We start from the raw sequence: 14,498 nt of genomic DNA, 5'->3' as shown, positions 1-14,498 counted from the left end.
TTTCCTATATCAATTGAATCATATTGGGGCCTTTTTGGGTGTCCTGAGTGCCAGGTATGGAGCAACTAGGTTAGGATCCGTGTGGAACTCTTTGGAATAATTGTAATGTAGGAGATAACATGAGAACTTTTAGGGGGGCAGGGAATTTTATAAGGACACTGAAGAAGAAACTGGTCACCTGCGCTTATTTCAATAAACCCCAGAATAGTAGCAAGTCATATTGTGGAGCATAAATGTTTTTTATGCCTCCGTTCTGGCGACAGCCCGAGCCAGAGGCATTATTTTTTCAGGTGCCTTTCTCGTGAACGCGATGTGTCAGTACAGCCATCAAGGAATTTCTTCAAATTTGGCACAAACATTCACTTGTTCTCAGTGATGAGCTGATTAGATTTTGGTGGTCAAAAGTAAAAGGTCAAAGGTCACAGCGACCTCACAAAACACAGTTTTGGCCCTGTGAACATGATATCTCAGTAACACCTTGAGGGAATTTCTACAAATTTGGTATAAACATTCACCTGGACCCAAGGACGAACTGATTACTTTTTGGTGGTTAAAGGTTGAAGGTCATGATCATGGTGACCTCACAAAATACAATTTTGGTCTTGAGAGGATGGCCTTGGCAATATCTCCAGCACTCCTCAAGGGAATCCCATAAAATTTGGCACAAACTTTGACAGACAGGTTGGAGGATAATAATGAGAACTTTTTGTTGCATCTTAACTCCATACATCTGTGTTTATGTACAAGTGTGAGAGAGAAGAGACAATACACAGACAGTCCAGAGCAGCCAAACATGTGTGAGTGTTCACACAATGTCCCTCTCAGTGCCAAGTGGTTGGTCCATCTCCAAACATATTAGACAGACAGTCATAAACAGGTGCTTGTTGGTGCCCTGCACTGTATTGCAGAGAGAAAGGTCTGTTTGAGTGTGTCATGTGGCTGAGGCCGAGCCTGGGCCAGGGAGTGGGGTGTGAGATTGTTGGGATTCCTGGTTACTGCCGCCAGGGCCCACCTAATCCCCCTTCACTCCCCCATGCAGCCCTCCTCTCCTTATGAGCAGTGTGTTAAAGAAGGCCTCTCTGCCATCGTAGCCTCTGCTCCCTGCCACTCTCTAAATCAACTCTCCTCTCTTTAACCCTCACCCTACTTCTCTCTTCTTGGCTTCATTTTCTCTCTCTCCACTCCCCTGACCCCTCTTTCTCTGTCTGTGACTCTATCTGGCCTTTCTTTCTCTTCCCAGCCTCCCTCCTGTTGCCTCTTCCCTGATAAGTGGCCCTAAGCACACACTCAGCCCCTGTGTGTGCACCAGGCCTTAGCCTAATGGAGTGAGATAAAGCGACTAGAGTGCCACTCACTGTGTGCTCTTTATGACCAGGGAATTACTTATTCACAATTGCAAGAAAAGTTATGCTACTGAATTAGTGCATTAGTGTTTTCTATTTACTGACAATATTCAAAAGAGAGTTTTTATTTGTTTTTGTCTTATCTAAGGACAATGGCAGAATGTTTGACTTTGTAGGATTGTATTGATATTTTTTGATTGAAACTTCTCATAGACAGTAAGTCACAGTAAAAAATACCTTCAGTTACATTTGTAATTTATTCGATATTTAATTTATAATTTTATTCAGTTTATTACATTGTTTTAAAGACATTTTCTTATATTGCCCATTCTTTCTTTTTCTGTTAAAGTGAACAAACACACAACCAGAGAGAGATAAAATAAGCACATTAAATGATAAGGTTGGCATTATTCTACAGTTTTTGTTGTTAACAATTCCCATGAAAAGACCAAAGCCAACAATGCATTAGTCTTTTTCTGTGTCTTTGGCACTCAGCCCCAGATAATGCCAGGTCATTTCCTAAAACTTGTGCATTTGTTGGTGACTATTTTAAGCCAGAGATTAATACACATTAGATGTGCTAGTGAATATTTACAGCAGCGGGATGGGTTATGTCAATGGGATGACTCAAAATAAACTATAGTGTCCACGGTAATGGAGGAACATGTCATCCATCTCAAAGAACAAGAATGAACAAACCCCTCCCTACCCATCCCAATCTGGACAACAAAAGTCAGTGAAGTACTGTAATGTTCCAGAGTTTTATTTTTAGCAGGGAAAGAAATACTCTTTGAAAGCATTATTAATAATAATAGCCTAAAAGGTGACCACTTCTGAAAGAAAATGCCCATTTGCTGTGCTGTTGCTGAGCAGGTAGCACACTGGAAAAGCACTGCAACTTGTAACCACTATCCAGTAATGAGACAAAACAGCCACTCCAAAAACATTATATGAAAGGCCTCCATTAATTCAGGTGAAAGACTTTCCATAAGGGAGACTCCATAACTTTCCAAGCTTGTGGAAGTATGGAAAAGTACAGACGTCTTATGGAAAGTGACCCTGAATTAAAAGAGGCCTTTCACATAATCAAAGTATCAATAAAACGTACAGTGGGGGATTTCTCTCAGGAAATTCTAAGTTAGAGCGGCCTGGATTCAGACATATCTCGTGTCGTGATCAATTTAGTAAGTTAAAAAATGACCTGAACAATGGCCACGCTTACTAAATTTATGGTATTTGCAGTGTCAGGTAGTCTTCCTCAGTGTTACTGTTCTATGTCATAAAAGTGCATTCATTTTTTATATTTGTGATTGTAGTCTTTGTCTTTATGAATGATGACCAGTATTCAGTTTTATGACAAACAAACATATTTATGTCTAACTGATTTATTGTGGGTGTAGGCTGGATTTTTGTTGCCGTATTACAGCAGATGACAGTAGTAAGGAGTCTACAAAACACACATACTCACACACATGCTCCTTTTCTCCGACAGAGGCAGCTGGGGCCGGGAGAAGGCAGTCAAGTTTAATGAAATATAGCAGCTTAGAGTTCAAAGGCTCCACAGTAGGGCCTGTAAAGGGTAGGCCGCGTGATGGAGATGTTTCCAGAAGCTTTACGACGCTGGAGTAATTTCTCTCTGTTTCTTTCCTGTTCTTTTGATGAGGAGTCGGCAAGAGCCTGTTGTTCTGGAGCCATTAGTGAAGGAAGCAGATGCAGATGCACTGAAAACAAGCAGCGATGTTATTCCAGCGATTCTGCTTTAATCAGATAGATCGACTGGAGCATCTTATTCTCTTTACCTCTTTGTTTTTATTCCACCCCCTCCTGCTGTATCTCTAGTCCCTCATGTCACCCAATAGCTCCTCCTGTACCATTCCCACCACCGAAGAAGTTGCTATTCAGCCCACATCAGATGGTACCGAAAGAAAGAGCCATTGTCCCAGGCTGGTCTTACCCCGCTCTTATCTATTGATTGGAAAGCCGAGAGGGGAAAATAACAGGTATTGATTACCACACTGGGTGAAGTTGCTGGGCAGGACGTCTGGAGGGGTAAGAAGAGACGGCATTCTTCACCCTCTGCTGCCCCGCTGCTGTCCAAACAGCCTCGACCACCACTCCATATATCCCATCCCCTTTCACCCCGTCACTGCAGCCCCCCCCACCCCTCACCTCACCTTGCCTCCTTTCTTGAATTGCTAAGGTGCCCCCCACCACCACCACCACCACCACCACTCTCACTGTTTTATGCCGATTTTTATCTCTGCTTGTGAAATGTATAGCTAAGCGCAGCAGCAGGCTCTGAACAGAAGCTCTGGCCTTTCACACACTCCCTGAGCTGCGGTGTCTGCCTCACCTTTCGCCTTCAACCAACCCCTCCAGTCTCAAGTGAAGTCACCGGCTCTGGATTTGGTTTCTAGCTTTCATGTATTTTTTTTTTTTTTTTTTTTTTGTGTGTGCATTTCTTTCTTCCCTCTCATGTTCCTTGAACTCTACTTTTCTACTTTTTTCCCATCCTGAGATTTTAAGAGATGCATGATAAAATATTTCCCTGGAAGCACTGGCTCCATTAAACCATGCTCTCTTGTGTTAGAGGTCTCTTGTACGGTCTGCTGAACTAACACAGTGCTGCTGAGTAGGAGGAAGCATTCTCCAGCTTCTATCTGTCTGTCTGCTTCTTATCCTTTATGTAAATACTGCATATTGAAGACACATTGACTCAGATCAGTGTTTATCTAAGTAATGAATCACTACAGTCTGGCAGTGTGCAAAAGCCTTTTGAAGCATAAGACATTCTTGCAGTTGGCTGGAGATTAAGGCCCAAATCCTTTCTATTAGAAGATGTTTACAGTGTTGTTTGAAATATTGGGCAGACGGTGTTGCGTGCATTATTAAGTTATTCTCATTGTGGTTGGTTAAGTTCCAGGTGTTCACTATTTGGAGCATCTGTCAGCAGCCAAGCCAACCCTTTATTGACATGTTTGCAATGACCAAAAAAAACAAAAGCACTTTGTATGGGAGAAAAAATGCATGTACACATCATTACAAACCCACAGGTGTTTTGTAAAAGAGAAAATAAATGAGGAGAGAGGTGCCAGCACATCTGATCATTGCTCAATCCTGGCAGCCTTTGTAGTCTTTCTTTTTTTTTTTTTTTCTATGTTCCTCTTTTTTTCTCTTTCATTTGCATTCTGACATTTCCTAACATATTTCCCTCCATGGATGCCTGCACATCAGATCAACAGTTCATTAACCTGCTCACAAGGTTTCGTAAAAATGGCTATATTTAGTCTACATCACAAGAATGCCCCTTATTGAATGTACCCCTTTCTCTTAAAATAATCCATCACCAAATTGAGCAAAGGAAAACAGAGCTAATTCTGTGAGTCGCCAGGCGTCCTCCTCCTCTTCCTGCGCTATGAAAGATTCCATTCACACATGGAGCTTGGCTATAATAAGGAGCGCCGTACCAATGCTGCAATTCGGGAAAGCCCATATGGTCATGTGTATCATTTTCCATTTACAGACAAGCTAACAATTCTAACAATTTGAATAAACACTGAACTAACTGAACTACTCAGCAGTTTGTCAAAAATCTGGCAGATTCCCATTCATCACAGCCTGCGTAGAGGAACATAATGGTATGTTCAGCAAACCAGGAGAGAGCCTCAGAAGACCCAGGCTAAAACAGCAGAGAAAAGTGCAGTACATTTTACTTCCAGTACAGCGTGATTACCTGTTGTATTTCAGACGTCTTGAACTGTGTATCTTACAATCAAGCAGATAAAGCAATAATTCCCCTTTTCTCAGAATTGGATTTGCCACACAGGGCCTCTGTGTGGTTTCTGAGCTTTCAACTTCAAGGTTAAGAGAACCTGTCTATGAGAGGGCGGAGGAGGAGGAGGAGGAGGAGAAGAAGAAGAAGAAGAAGAAGAAGAAGGAGAGTCCCTGCTGAAGAAAGGATGGTGGTCATGCACACAGCACAAATACTTATTGAGTTATTCAGACGATGTCCTTGATTTCAGCACCTCTTCATGCCTTGTTTTTAAAAAGACTTCAAAAGGTTTTTTTAGAAGCAGAGATAGAGGGAGGAAATCATTTGTTGCACATTCCTTGTGCTTGGAGCACCAGCCAAAGCTTTTTAGTTTATAAAGCCAAAAAGTTCAGGAGCTGGAGTTGTCCTGAATAAGTTCAAGATCACATAGACCTTTATCAAAGTTGGAGGAATAGTTTGCCATTTTGGAAAATTGGCTTATTTATTCATTTGTTTGTTTATTTCTTTGCCAAAAGTTAGTTAAATGAGAAGATACCACTCTTACATCTGTTTGGTAAATATGAGGATACAGTTCGTAGAAGGTTAGCATAAAGTCTAGAGGCGAGGAAACTGTTAGCTTGGCTCTGCTCAAAGGTGATGAAATCCGCTTTGCTTCTGACAAAGCTAGCTAACTGTTTAACCTGTGCTAAGCTAAGGTAACCGGCTGCTGTCTGTAGCTTTATATTTAGCAGAAATGAGAGTGATATGACTCTTATCTAACTCTGCAAGAAAGTGAATATGCGTAATTTGCATAAAGTACCAATGCCTTAAGACATCACAGTGTACCAAACTTAGCTAATTTAGGCAAAGTTTCACAGAAACACAAATCAAAAGTTGTCTGACCATAACAAAAAAAGGATTCTCCTCAAGAAGACTTTGGTTGAGTGTACAACTGCAACAACACTGCAGAGAGGTTTTGCAGCGCATCGTTGTATATTTTTACAAATGGAAAAGAGCATTTACATGCTCCCCTATCTCTTTTTATTTTCTTGGGAAGTATATCATTCTCACGAAATGTCTTTGTTTGACAATGTAGGTTCAATGTGTTTTGAAACTTTGCTTCAACTAAACCTTTGACATGAATCAGGCCTTGTTTTGAACGCCAGTCCCCTCCATTAATCTAGAAGCAGCACATGGTTGAGTGGCTTGTGGGACCATAAGTCAGAGGAGATAACTGAAGCCTATTTGTTCAAGATTTTGTCAGAAATGAATTTATGTTTTTATAAGGCGGTTCAGTCTTTTGGGATCAACTCAGTCCATATGAGCCCCAGCAGCACCAAGCCAATGCTGTGACCTGTTTGTGGTAGTAAAGCAGAGTAGAAACAGTGAGCGCCTCTGTTCTGCTTTCCTGGTAGGAGAGGAGTGAGATATGGGCCAGCTGACAACAGCCAAAAAGACTGTGGTTGCGTTTTCTCCACAGACATAAACAATGACACTTCCAATTTCCTGTGCATGCTGTGGACCAGGAAAGGCCATTCACAGAGAGGAAGGAAAACTCTGAGTGTGTGTGTATGTGCGTTCATGCATGGTTGGGAAAGACAGAAACAAAAAGGAAGGAGGCTTTCATTGGTTTTTACGCTCACAAGATTCCCTTTTTTCACTGAGTTTTGTGGCATGACGTTTTTTTTTTTTTTTAAAGAAAATATGAGTGTGTCCAGCTTTTTAGCATATGAGGTCATGAGCACAGCAGTCCAGATGTTGTACCTGCAACTGAGATACATCTGTTGGCAATGTGATGGATAAAACGACCAGATGGAGTTACCTGTGTCACCTCCCCCCACTGCAGCCCCATCAGTATAATGAACTTCTTGTTTACCATATGTGTGAAATGCACCAAAGGAATGTGACTCCTATGTGTGTTAGAGCGTGCGTGTATGTGTTGAGAGAGGCCATGTGTACTTACCCTCCCCATTGTTTTTACTGCTACTGCTACCATTTGTTCTGAGGCACAGACTGTGCTCTGTGTACTTTTGAGGGCTGTTGAAGCTATAGGGGTTGGTTGCATTTCCTCCCCCTTTCTCAGCCCCCCAGCCCCCCAATCTCCTGTTTCTCTTCGGTGTCTAGTCTACCCAGTAATTCAGGGTTTTGTTTAGTTTTTGGTCGGGGGGTTAGTCGAACGCCTGGCGCTTTGCGAGCAGCGGCGCAGGCCTCCTAACACCATCACAGGGTGTTTCGGCCCGCTCCACTTCACCAGATCTGAGGGAGCAGGCCCGAGCCAATTAAGAGCAGGGAGAACAGGCTGCTGTCCGTCTCACTGTGACCCGCCCCCCTCATCGCTTTGATCTCTTGCACGCTACGCAAAACCGAAGCCAGAACACTTTACCCTCTCTGTGCAGGCAGTGGACGACAGGGCTTGTCCAATTATTACAATCTGGTTTCAACATTTCTGGGTAATCAGACAAAAAGATGACAAATTACCTCTATCTCATTCCATCTGCCCACACCCATGCTGGTTTTACAGCTGCGTTTAGTCAGGGAAATTAGGACTCTATATTTACATATATATATGTTTTATTTCATTTGCTGATTTCACTGCACTGATTTACACCTGTAAAGTGTAGGTAAAGTTTGTACTTGTAAATACTCAGTGCAGTGTTGTTTGTTGGGCAAACTAAGTTATTGGTTAAATTCATACTTTTGAAATTGTTGTACATAAAGGAGGTTACTCTCATGCCTTTATTCAGTGGCTCAATCATCCTGATTTAGTTTTTTCCATAATTTTTCCACTTATGTGCCATCTTATTGTTTCCTCTGCCACTTAACACAAGAGGTGAGTTTCCTCAAGCTGCACCTTAGGGTTTGGTGTGTGGTGGTGTAGATCATTAGTTTCCAAACTGTGGGTTTAGGAGTCCCCAAACGGGTCACGAGATAATTAACAGGAGAGGAAAGTGGAAAAAACATTGAGATTCAAAGTTCATTCTTGATCTTGGAAACAGCAGTTGGCGAAACAATCTCACCACAAGGTCCATTCAGTGGTTGTTCTAGAGCTTTTGATTATATCATGCAGTCTTCATCAGCAGATGGAGTTGCCCATTTTTTAATGGAAACGTAGATTCAAATTTACATTCCTCATGGACTTTTCATCCATGTTGGCTTACAAGTTGAGAGGAAATGTCCAGAACAGCTACTGAATCGGCCTTGTGGTGAAATTGTTTTGCCAAAAATTATGTTTATTTTTCTAGAGTCAGTTCTACTCTTTTTTCTCCCTTGTCAGTTACTGTAAATTGTACCTTTAAATTGTATAAAAATCAAAAAATCAGTAGCAACTTGTGACGAGCAGTTGCAGGTAGACATTGTGTTGTCTTAGGGGTCATAGGTCAAAAAGAATTGGAATCACTGGCCTACATGCTTTTTTATTGTTGTTCCATCAAGACAAGAATATAACCATAGGAAATTGCTGAATAACTGCTTACTTCTGATTCTTTGGCACAAAATGGTTAAAGATGTGGTATGCATGATATCAGAATCAAATCCCAATTTCAATGTTATTGTGGGCTGCAGATTCAACCACATGATTTGTTTTACTTTTGCTAAACCATATTACGGTTATAAAGAATTAGTTTTAGAAAATTGATCATTTTATTATGCGGTTGTGTGTCCTCAGGACCTCCACGGGTGTCAGAGAAGGTTGCTCACAGACAAACAGCCCGGCTTGGGAGTGCCATCAAGCTACCGTGTCCGGTGGAAGGAGACCCTCCACCCTTAATTATGTGGACCAAGGATGGGCGCAACATCCACAGCGGCTGGATCCGTTTCCGAATCCTGCGCATGGGCCTGAAGATCAAGGAGGTGGAGGCAGATGACACGGGCACCTACATCTGCAAAGCCACCAACGGCTTTGGTAGCGTTAACATCAACTACACCCTCATTGTCATCGGTGAGTGCAGATGGGGTTCAGTTTGTATAACCTGTTTCTCTGCTGGTTCCTGAGATGAGATCATTGATTGTTGTAAAATGTGTCAGTCTTGTTAAAAATTCAAGCTCAATTCAGCATCTATAAAACATGAAGTCACCTGTGTGCTAACTAAAACCAGAGACCGTGTCAGCCTCTAATTTGTACGGTCAGACCACATCATCTTCCGCTGTGGTGTTTTGAGGCCACATTTGTAAAGTTTCCCTGCTGTCAAAAATCTCACCACAGTTCAAATGTTAAAAGACAGCATCACTCACAGAGGTCGAGGTCTAAAACAAGTGGATTTATGGAGGTTTAGTGCTTGATCCTCTCATCTATTGTATGTGTTGCAGCCCCTACCTCTCCCTGCCCAAAGTCAACAGCGGCATGGGATATTGTTTCATACTACTTCATCCTCTGTGACTCAATTGGATCTCAGGCTCTTCCTTTTCCTTAGGCTACACTCTGTGGAGGCAGGAGGTCTGCAGCTCCACAATAAGAAACACATTCAGTGTAATAGTGCCTGTTTGTCTTCAGACTCTCACACAGCTCTTGAATGGGGCTTGGAGGATTAAGCACAGTCTGACTGAGTGTGTTACTCGTTTGTTCATGTGCGTACAGTGCATTTCCTCTGCACTACAGCAGAGCATGATGAATGAGCAGAGTGGAGCGTGAAGGCTGTGTTTAGTCTAATTACTCTAAGATGCCTAATTAGGGCCAGAGTCTGCACTCTCTCTCCGCAGAGGAGGAGTTACAGCCTGGTCTTGTGACAGCTGTGCTTCAGAAGAAGAGCCATAATCAGGCAGATTTGGAAAACACTTGAAAAGCACTTCAGAAAACACCGCTTGTTGTAATAAAGCATGCACATCAGATGGGAATAGACGGGACCAAAGTTTATTTTAGTCTCCCTCAATGTGAAGTTGTCATTGAGTTCAAAGAGAGGGTGTCTGCTGATTGTGCTAAAATGACAGGTTGGAGATCGAGGCAACGAGCCAGCTATAATGTCAAGGTTCATTGTACAGTTGTGCCATATAGCATCAAAGTCAGACGTGGCTTTGTGTGTGTCGGCATTGCACTTACAGAGCACTGAAAATGGAACATATTCAGAATCATTCATGTGATGGATATCCCAGTGCTGTCATTTTAAGTTTGCGTCAATGTCCTGATTGGATACTGTCAGACTTTTTGGTGTGTTTTCTATTTGATGTGATGGAGTATGTCTACGTAATGATTTTTCACCACAGAAAGTGAATGTAGAGTCTTTCAAGTGCGAAACTTAAACTAAACTTGAAAGGTAAACTCACTGAAGTGAAAGTAGCAAAATACATCGGCAGATATTTTTCATCAGTAGAAAAAGGGGATCAGGACTTTTTGGGAGGCATTTGAGTTTTTAAGAAAATATCGATACATGGCAGCAAGTAGATCTTTACATCATTTCAGGTTCGTAATGAAAAGTGTCTCAAGTGTAATCACGGAAAGCAGTTGAAGGAAAAATTGTGCTTAGACTTTTTTTGGGAAGAAGTTGGATCCCCCTAAAAAAGTGTCCAGAAGAAGAAGAAAGATATAAATACACAAAAAATTTTCCCTAATATTGAAAAAAAATGCACTGCTTTGCTTACTGAACATTGCATGTGGCGGCTGAATTGCAGCGCGATAATATGGTAATATTGTGGTATTTGGGAGACACTAAATTTTGGATATCGCCCAAGTCTACTATCCTCCACAGCGGGTTCATATCTATGATTGAAATCTCAGTTTTTATAAACTGTACATCCCCCCAAAAATCCTTGAGGAAATCTAATGCTTATATGCTAGAAATGCTTATGATTGGGTTAAAGTAAAGCTGATCACTATTTACTGAGTCTACCTGGTGGTGGTGTTATTTCATATAAACCTGAAGTTAGTTTTGGCAGTGATGTTCTTAGAAGTCTTTGTAAGCTGAGAAAGAGCTTGAATAAACATGGCCAAACACAAATAAAAGAAAAAAGCGGGCTGCAAAAGTTTCCCTGGCCGCTGTGTTCTTTAAACATGTAAGGCAACTTTTTTTAAAATGAAGCATTTGTATCTGCAGCAGACAGTAATACTGTACATGCACATGGAATATTTGAGGGGATTTAAATATTGATTTAAAGCTGGAAGATAAAGAAGGATAGTTTAGATAATTTAAGGCCAAACTACACACACACACACACACGCACGCATACACACGGACACACACAGACACACACAGACACGGGAGACACACACAATTACCCAATTAATCTCGGTGATAGATAACTTTCTCCCAGTGGTGTGTTTATGTGACAGAGAATTTGTCTGGTTTGGCTTCTGCTGTAAGTGTGACTGAGTGAGAATGAAGACTTCAATGAAAACAGTTGAAGACCGCTGTGATGAAGCTGGCAGCGGTCACCGGGAGATCAGTTCAACCTGACTGCATGCGTCGCTCTACTCCCACTCGGTGATTACTTTAGGAAAAAAATACCTTTGGAAGTTCAATCAGAAGTCTTTCTTGGAAGCATGTTTCCTTGAGATTTTTATCACAAGTGTTTTTGCCCTTTATGGAGTTACCTAGAGACTTTCTGGCCTGACTCTTAATCCTTAACTGGTTTGTTCCATTTCCTACTTGTCCTCTGGTGGTAGTGAGTGCGTGATAGACCGACTCTAGATACTCAACCCTCCCCTCTCTCTGCTCTCTTGTCCGTCATCCATTACACTCTGGCAGTCCATCACCGCAGCGTTTGTTTTTATACATAATTGTTCCATCGGGGGTGCAGTGGAGTTTGGGTGCCTTTTTACCACAAAGATTAGGGGGCCTCATTGTCAAAACACTTACAGTATAATACAGCCAAATAGCCCGCAATTACCATGAGCAACACTTTCCATCAAGGTTGAATCAACTAATTGTTAGCTATTTTAATTTAGTTGAATGCAGTTAACCTGCTTGGAGCCCTATTATGTTTCTCAAAAAGATCAGAGAAGAGTTTATTTATTTGAAATACTGTAAATGAGGGGTATCTCCCAGCGTAGCTCTACATACAGTATCTGTCATGTCAGTTTATTATTTTTACTGGATCACAGACTGAAAAAGTACAAGAAGCAACTGCAGCCAGTTATAGTGCCGGTCAGGGGAAAAGGGTCGACAAAATCCTGGCAGCTGTTCAAATTCAAGCCCAACGTGGAAAGCATAACTTTTTAAACATTGCCTGGGAGCCAGCAGAGAAACCAAGCAGAAGAAAGACACTAAGATAAAGAGACAGCGAAGACGTGGAGTAGGACTGGAAGTGAGAGTGAGGGGTTTTGCAGGGTGATGTAAGGAGGAGGAGGGGGTTCCATTGCGGCTGGAGAGATATCCCTCTTCCCATCTGCCAGCGGACAGCCTGTCCTCCCCTGAGCTATCTGAAGAATCTGGTCAGTCAGTGCAACATGGCGCCTCCTCAATCCCTCCAGCTGGCTGTTTGGGCCCTGTTTGGGGTGGTCTCCTGACAACTGGCCCCATCACCTCCCAGCACCCCCACCAGGACAGACTGATACATGCAGCAGCCTCTCCGTCCCCAGCTGCTCAGGCTGCAGCAGGTTTCATATCAGCATTAACATGGGATTGTCATATTAACATTTACAGGATTGGATTTTAACATTTATGTCTGTACAGATAATATATTACAGGGCTAATACAGGGCTGGCAGCACACATTATTTCTACATGGAGATGTTGGCTCTCGCAGCACATTTTTCATTTTGCTCCTTTCCAGCGACATTGTCAGGCCAAATGTTGTATAAACCGCCTCGTGTGTGACTGATCACATGTGGTAGCTGTCTGGAGATTTCCAGAGTGTGATGCAAAGCCACTACACATAACTTTTCCTGGACATTACAATGTCCCCAACAACATCTGGAGCTCATTGTGACCCCAGATCATCAGGCCTTTTCCTGTGATGCAGCTGGCACTGGAGGCCAGCAGAGAGAGTGTGTAGTGACTTGTTTCCTGTGGCTGGATTTGTGAATGAAGTGGGAGGGGATGGCGTCAGAACCGAAACACTGCAGCAAGACCATGAATGGATTCAGGTTGTGCGGAAGGAGGCTGATTGCATTTTAAACAACTTGATAGTTTAACTTGGATCGTTTACTTGCATGAGCATTCACTTGAATCATGATCCTTGTAATTGAATTTCCATTTGCATAATGAACCTTTTGATTTCATACAGTACATAAAGTATAAGGATTTTTGTTTGATCACTGATTCCATAATAAGTTGCAGCTTTTACTGAGTTTCCAGTATACAAGAACAAGCCTCTCGTGTAGTTATAGGCCTCTCAGTCCCTCATTTATTATTTTATTTTTCAATCTTCCAAAAATAACAATCATATGGCAGCAGTGGGATGCCTTACCTCGCCCCTGTCTGCAGCCTAGTGAGTCAACATTGTGTAGAGACAATAGTGGCAAGGGATAGCTTTAACAGGACAGACGTATAAAAGGTGCCATTGTTCCTTAGAATCGCCAAAAAGTAGAGAGGAAATAGATTCAGAGAAAAAAAAAAGTCAAAAAGAAAACCCCGGCAGTGTGGGACCATGTTCTGTTTGGATTGGGAGGTTCAGGAACCGGGAGGAATGTGGAGAGCCCAAGTGAGCAACAGAGAAATATTTCTTCCAGTGGAGGCTGTTTTTTAAAGGAATGGGTTATTATAGTTGGCCAGTTAAACCCCTTCAAATAGCCATGACATCATGGCTGGGCTTGGTGCTGCAGGGGACAAACAAAGGAGGGTTTGTACCCAGAGAACCCTAGAGAGCTTTGAGGGTTTCGGGGGGACTCAGAGGGAGGCAGAGCGAGGGGGTTAGAAGTCACATCTGGTCTCTTTACCTGACCCAATCAAACCCTGCGAGGGAATCAAGTGTGCCAGACTGCATCTAGAAAAATCCAACATGAAGCTGCGCTGAACCAAAAATCAAAACAAGACACAAAAGGTACAGAGTTGGCTGGTAGTTTTTCCTTTTGGATTGTTACTAAAACATACAGTTAACTTGGCCCTGTTAAAAATGCTGCGAATGACTTAAACAGTCATATCTAATGTGAATGGACACCTCAGTTATATCATATTAAATCATTTAACAGCAGCCTCTCTTCAATAATCATCTGCTTAATGGTCTCCTGCACAGAGATATTGGCCAGGAACCCGATCTGCTGTATTAATTCATCAATGCTTAACTCGAACAGTCGATACGCATCACAAACCGTCGATTAGGTTTCACTCATTATATTTTCTCTAAGCCCTGTCTTAGCGCCGCTGCATGATGTCAGCCAATGACATAAACTCCACAGCTGTCTCCTGGAAGCAGGCTTATGAAAACTGATCATATTACTTCCAAATGCTAGCAGCATTTGCGAGCATGCACCCCGCTCAGAGGAGCCTATCTATAAATGCTAAATTTATTCAGATAGAGCCAAGAACACTTTGCTAG

The 14,498-nt window shown here is 42.3% G+C and overlaps 1 protein-coding gene across 1 annotated transcript in view; it reads left to right on the top strand.

The window, feature by feature from the left end:
* The window catches only part of LOC111225722 (fibroblast growth factor receptor-like 1), a 29,230-nt gene that overhangs the window by 9,775 nt on the left and 4,957 nt on the right, over positions 1-14,498 (top strand). Inside the window, exon 3 of the mRNA XM_022750743.1 lies at positions 8,759-9,031. Coding sequence (XP_022606464.1) covers positions 8,759-9,031 — 273 coding nt within the window. The remainder of the gene's footprint in view (positions 1-8,758; positions 9,032-14,498) is intronic.

Source organism: Seriola dumerili, unplaced genomic scaffold, assembly GCF_002260705.1.
Source record: "Seriola dumerili isolate Sdu_G_001 unplaced genomic scaffold, Sdu_1.0 BDQW01000149.1, whole genome shotgun sequence".
In the NCBI taxonomy this organism is placed as follows: domain Eukaryota; kingdom Metazoa; phylum Chordata; class Actinopteri; order Carangiformes; family Carangidae; genus Seriola; species Seriola dumerili.
Note: the sequence above shows the minus strand (reverse complement) of the source record. Positions and strands in the feature narration are given on the sequence as shown.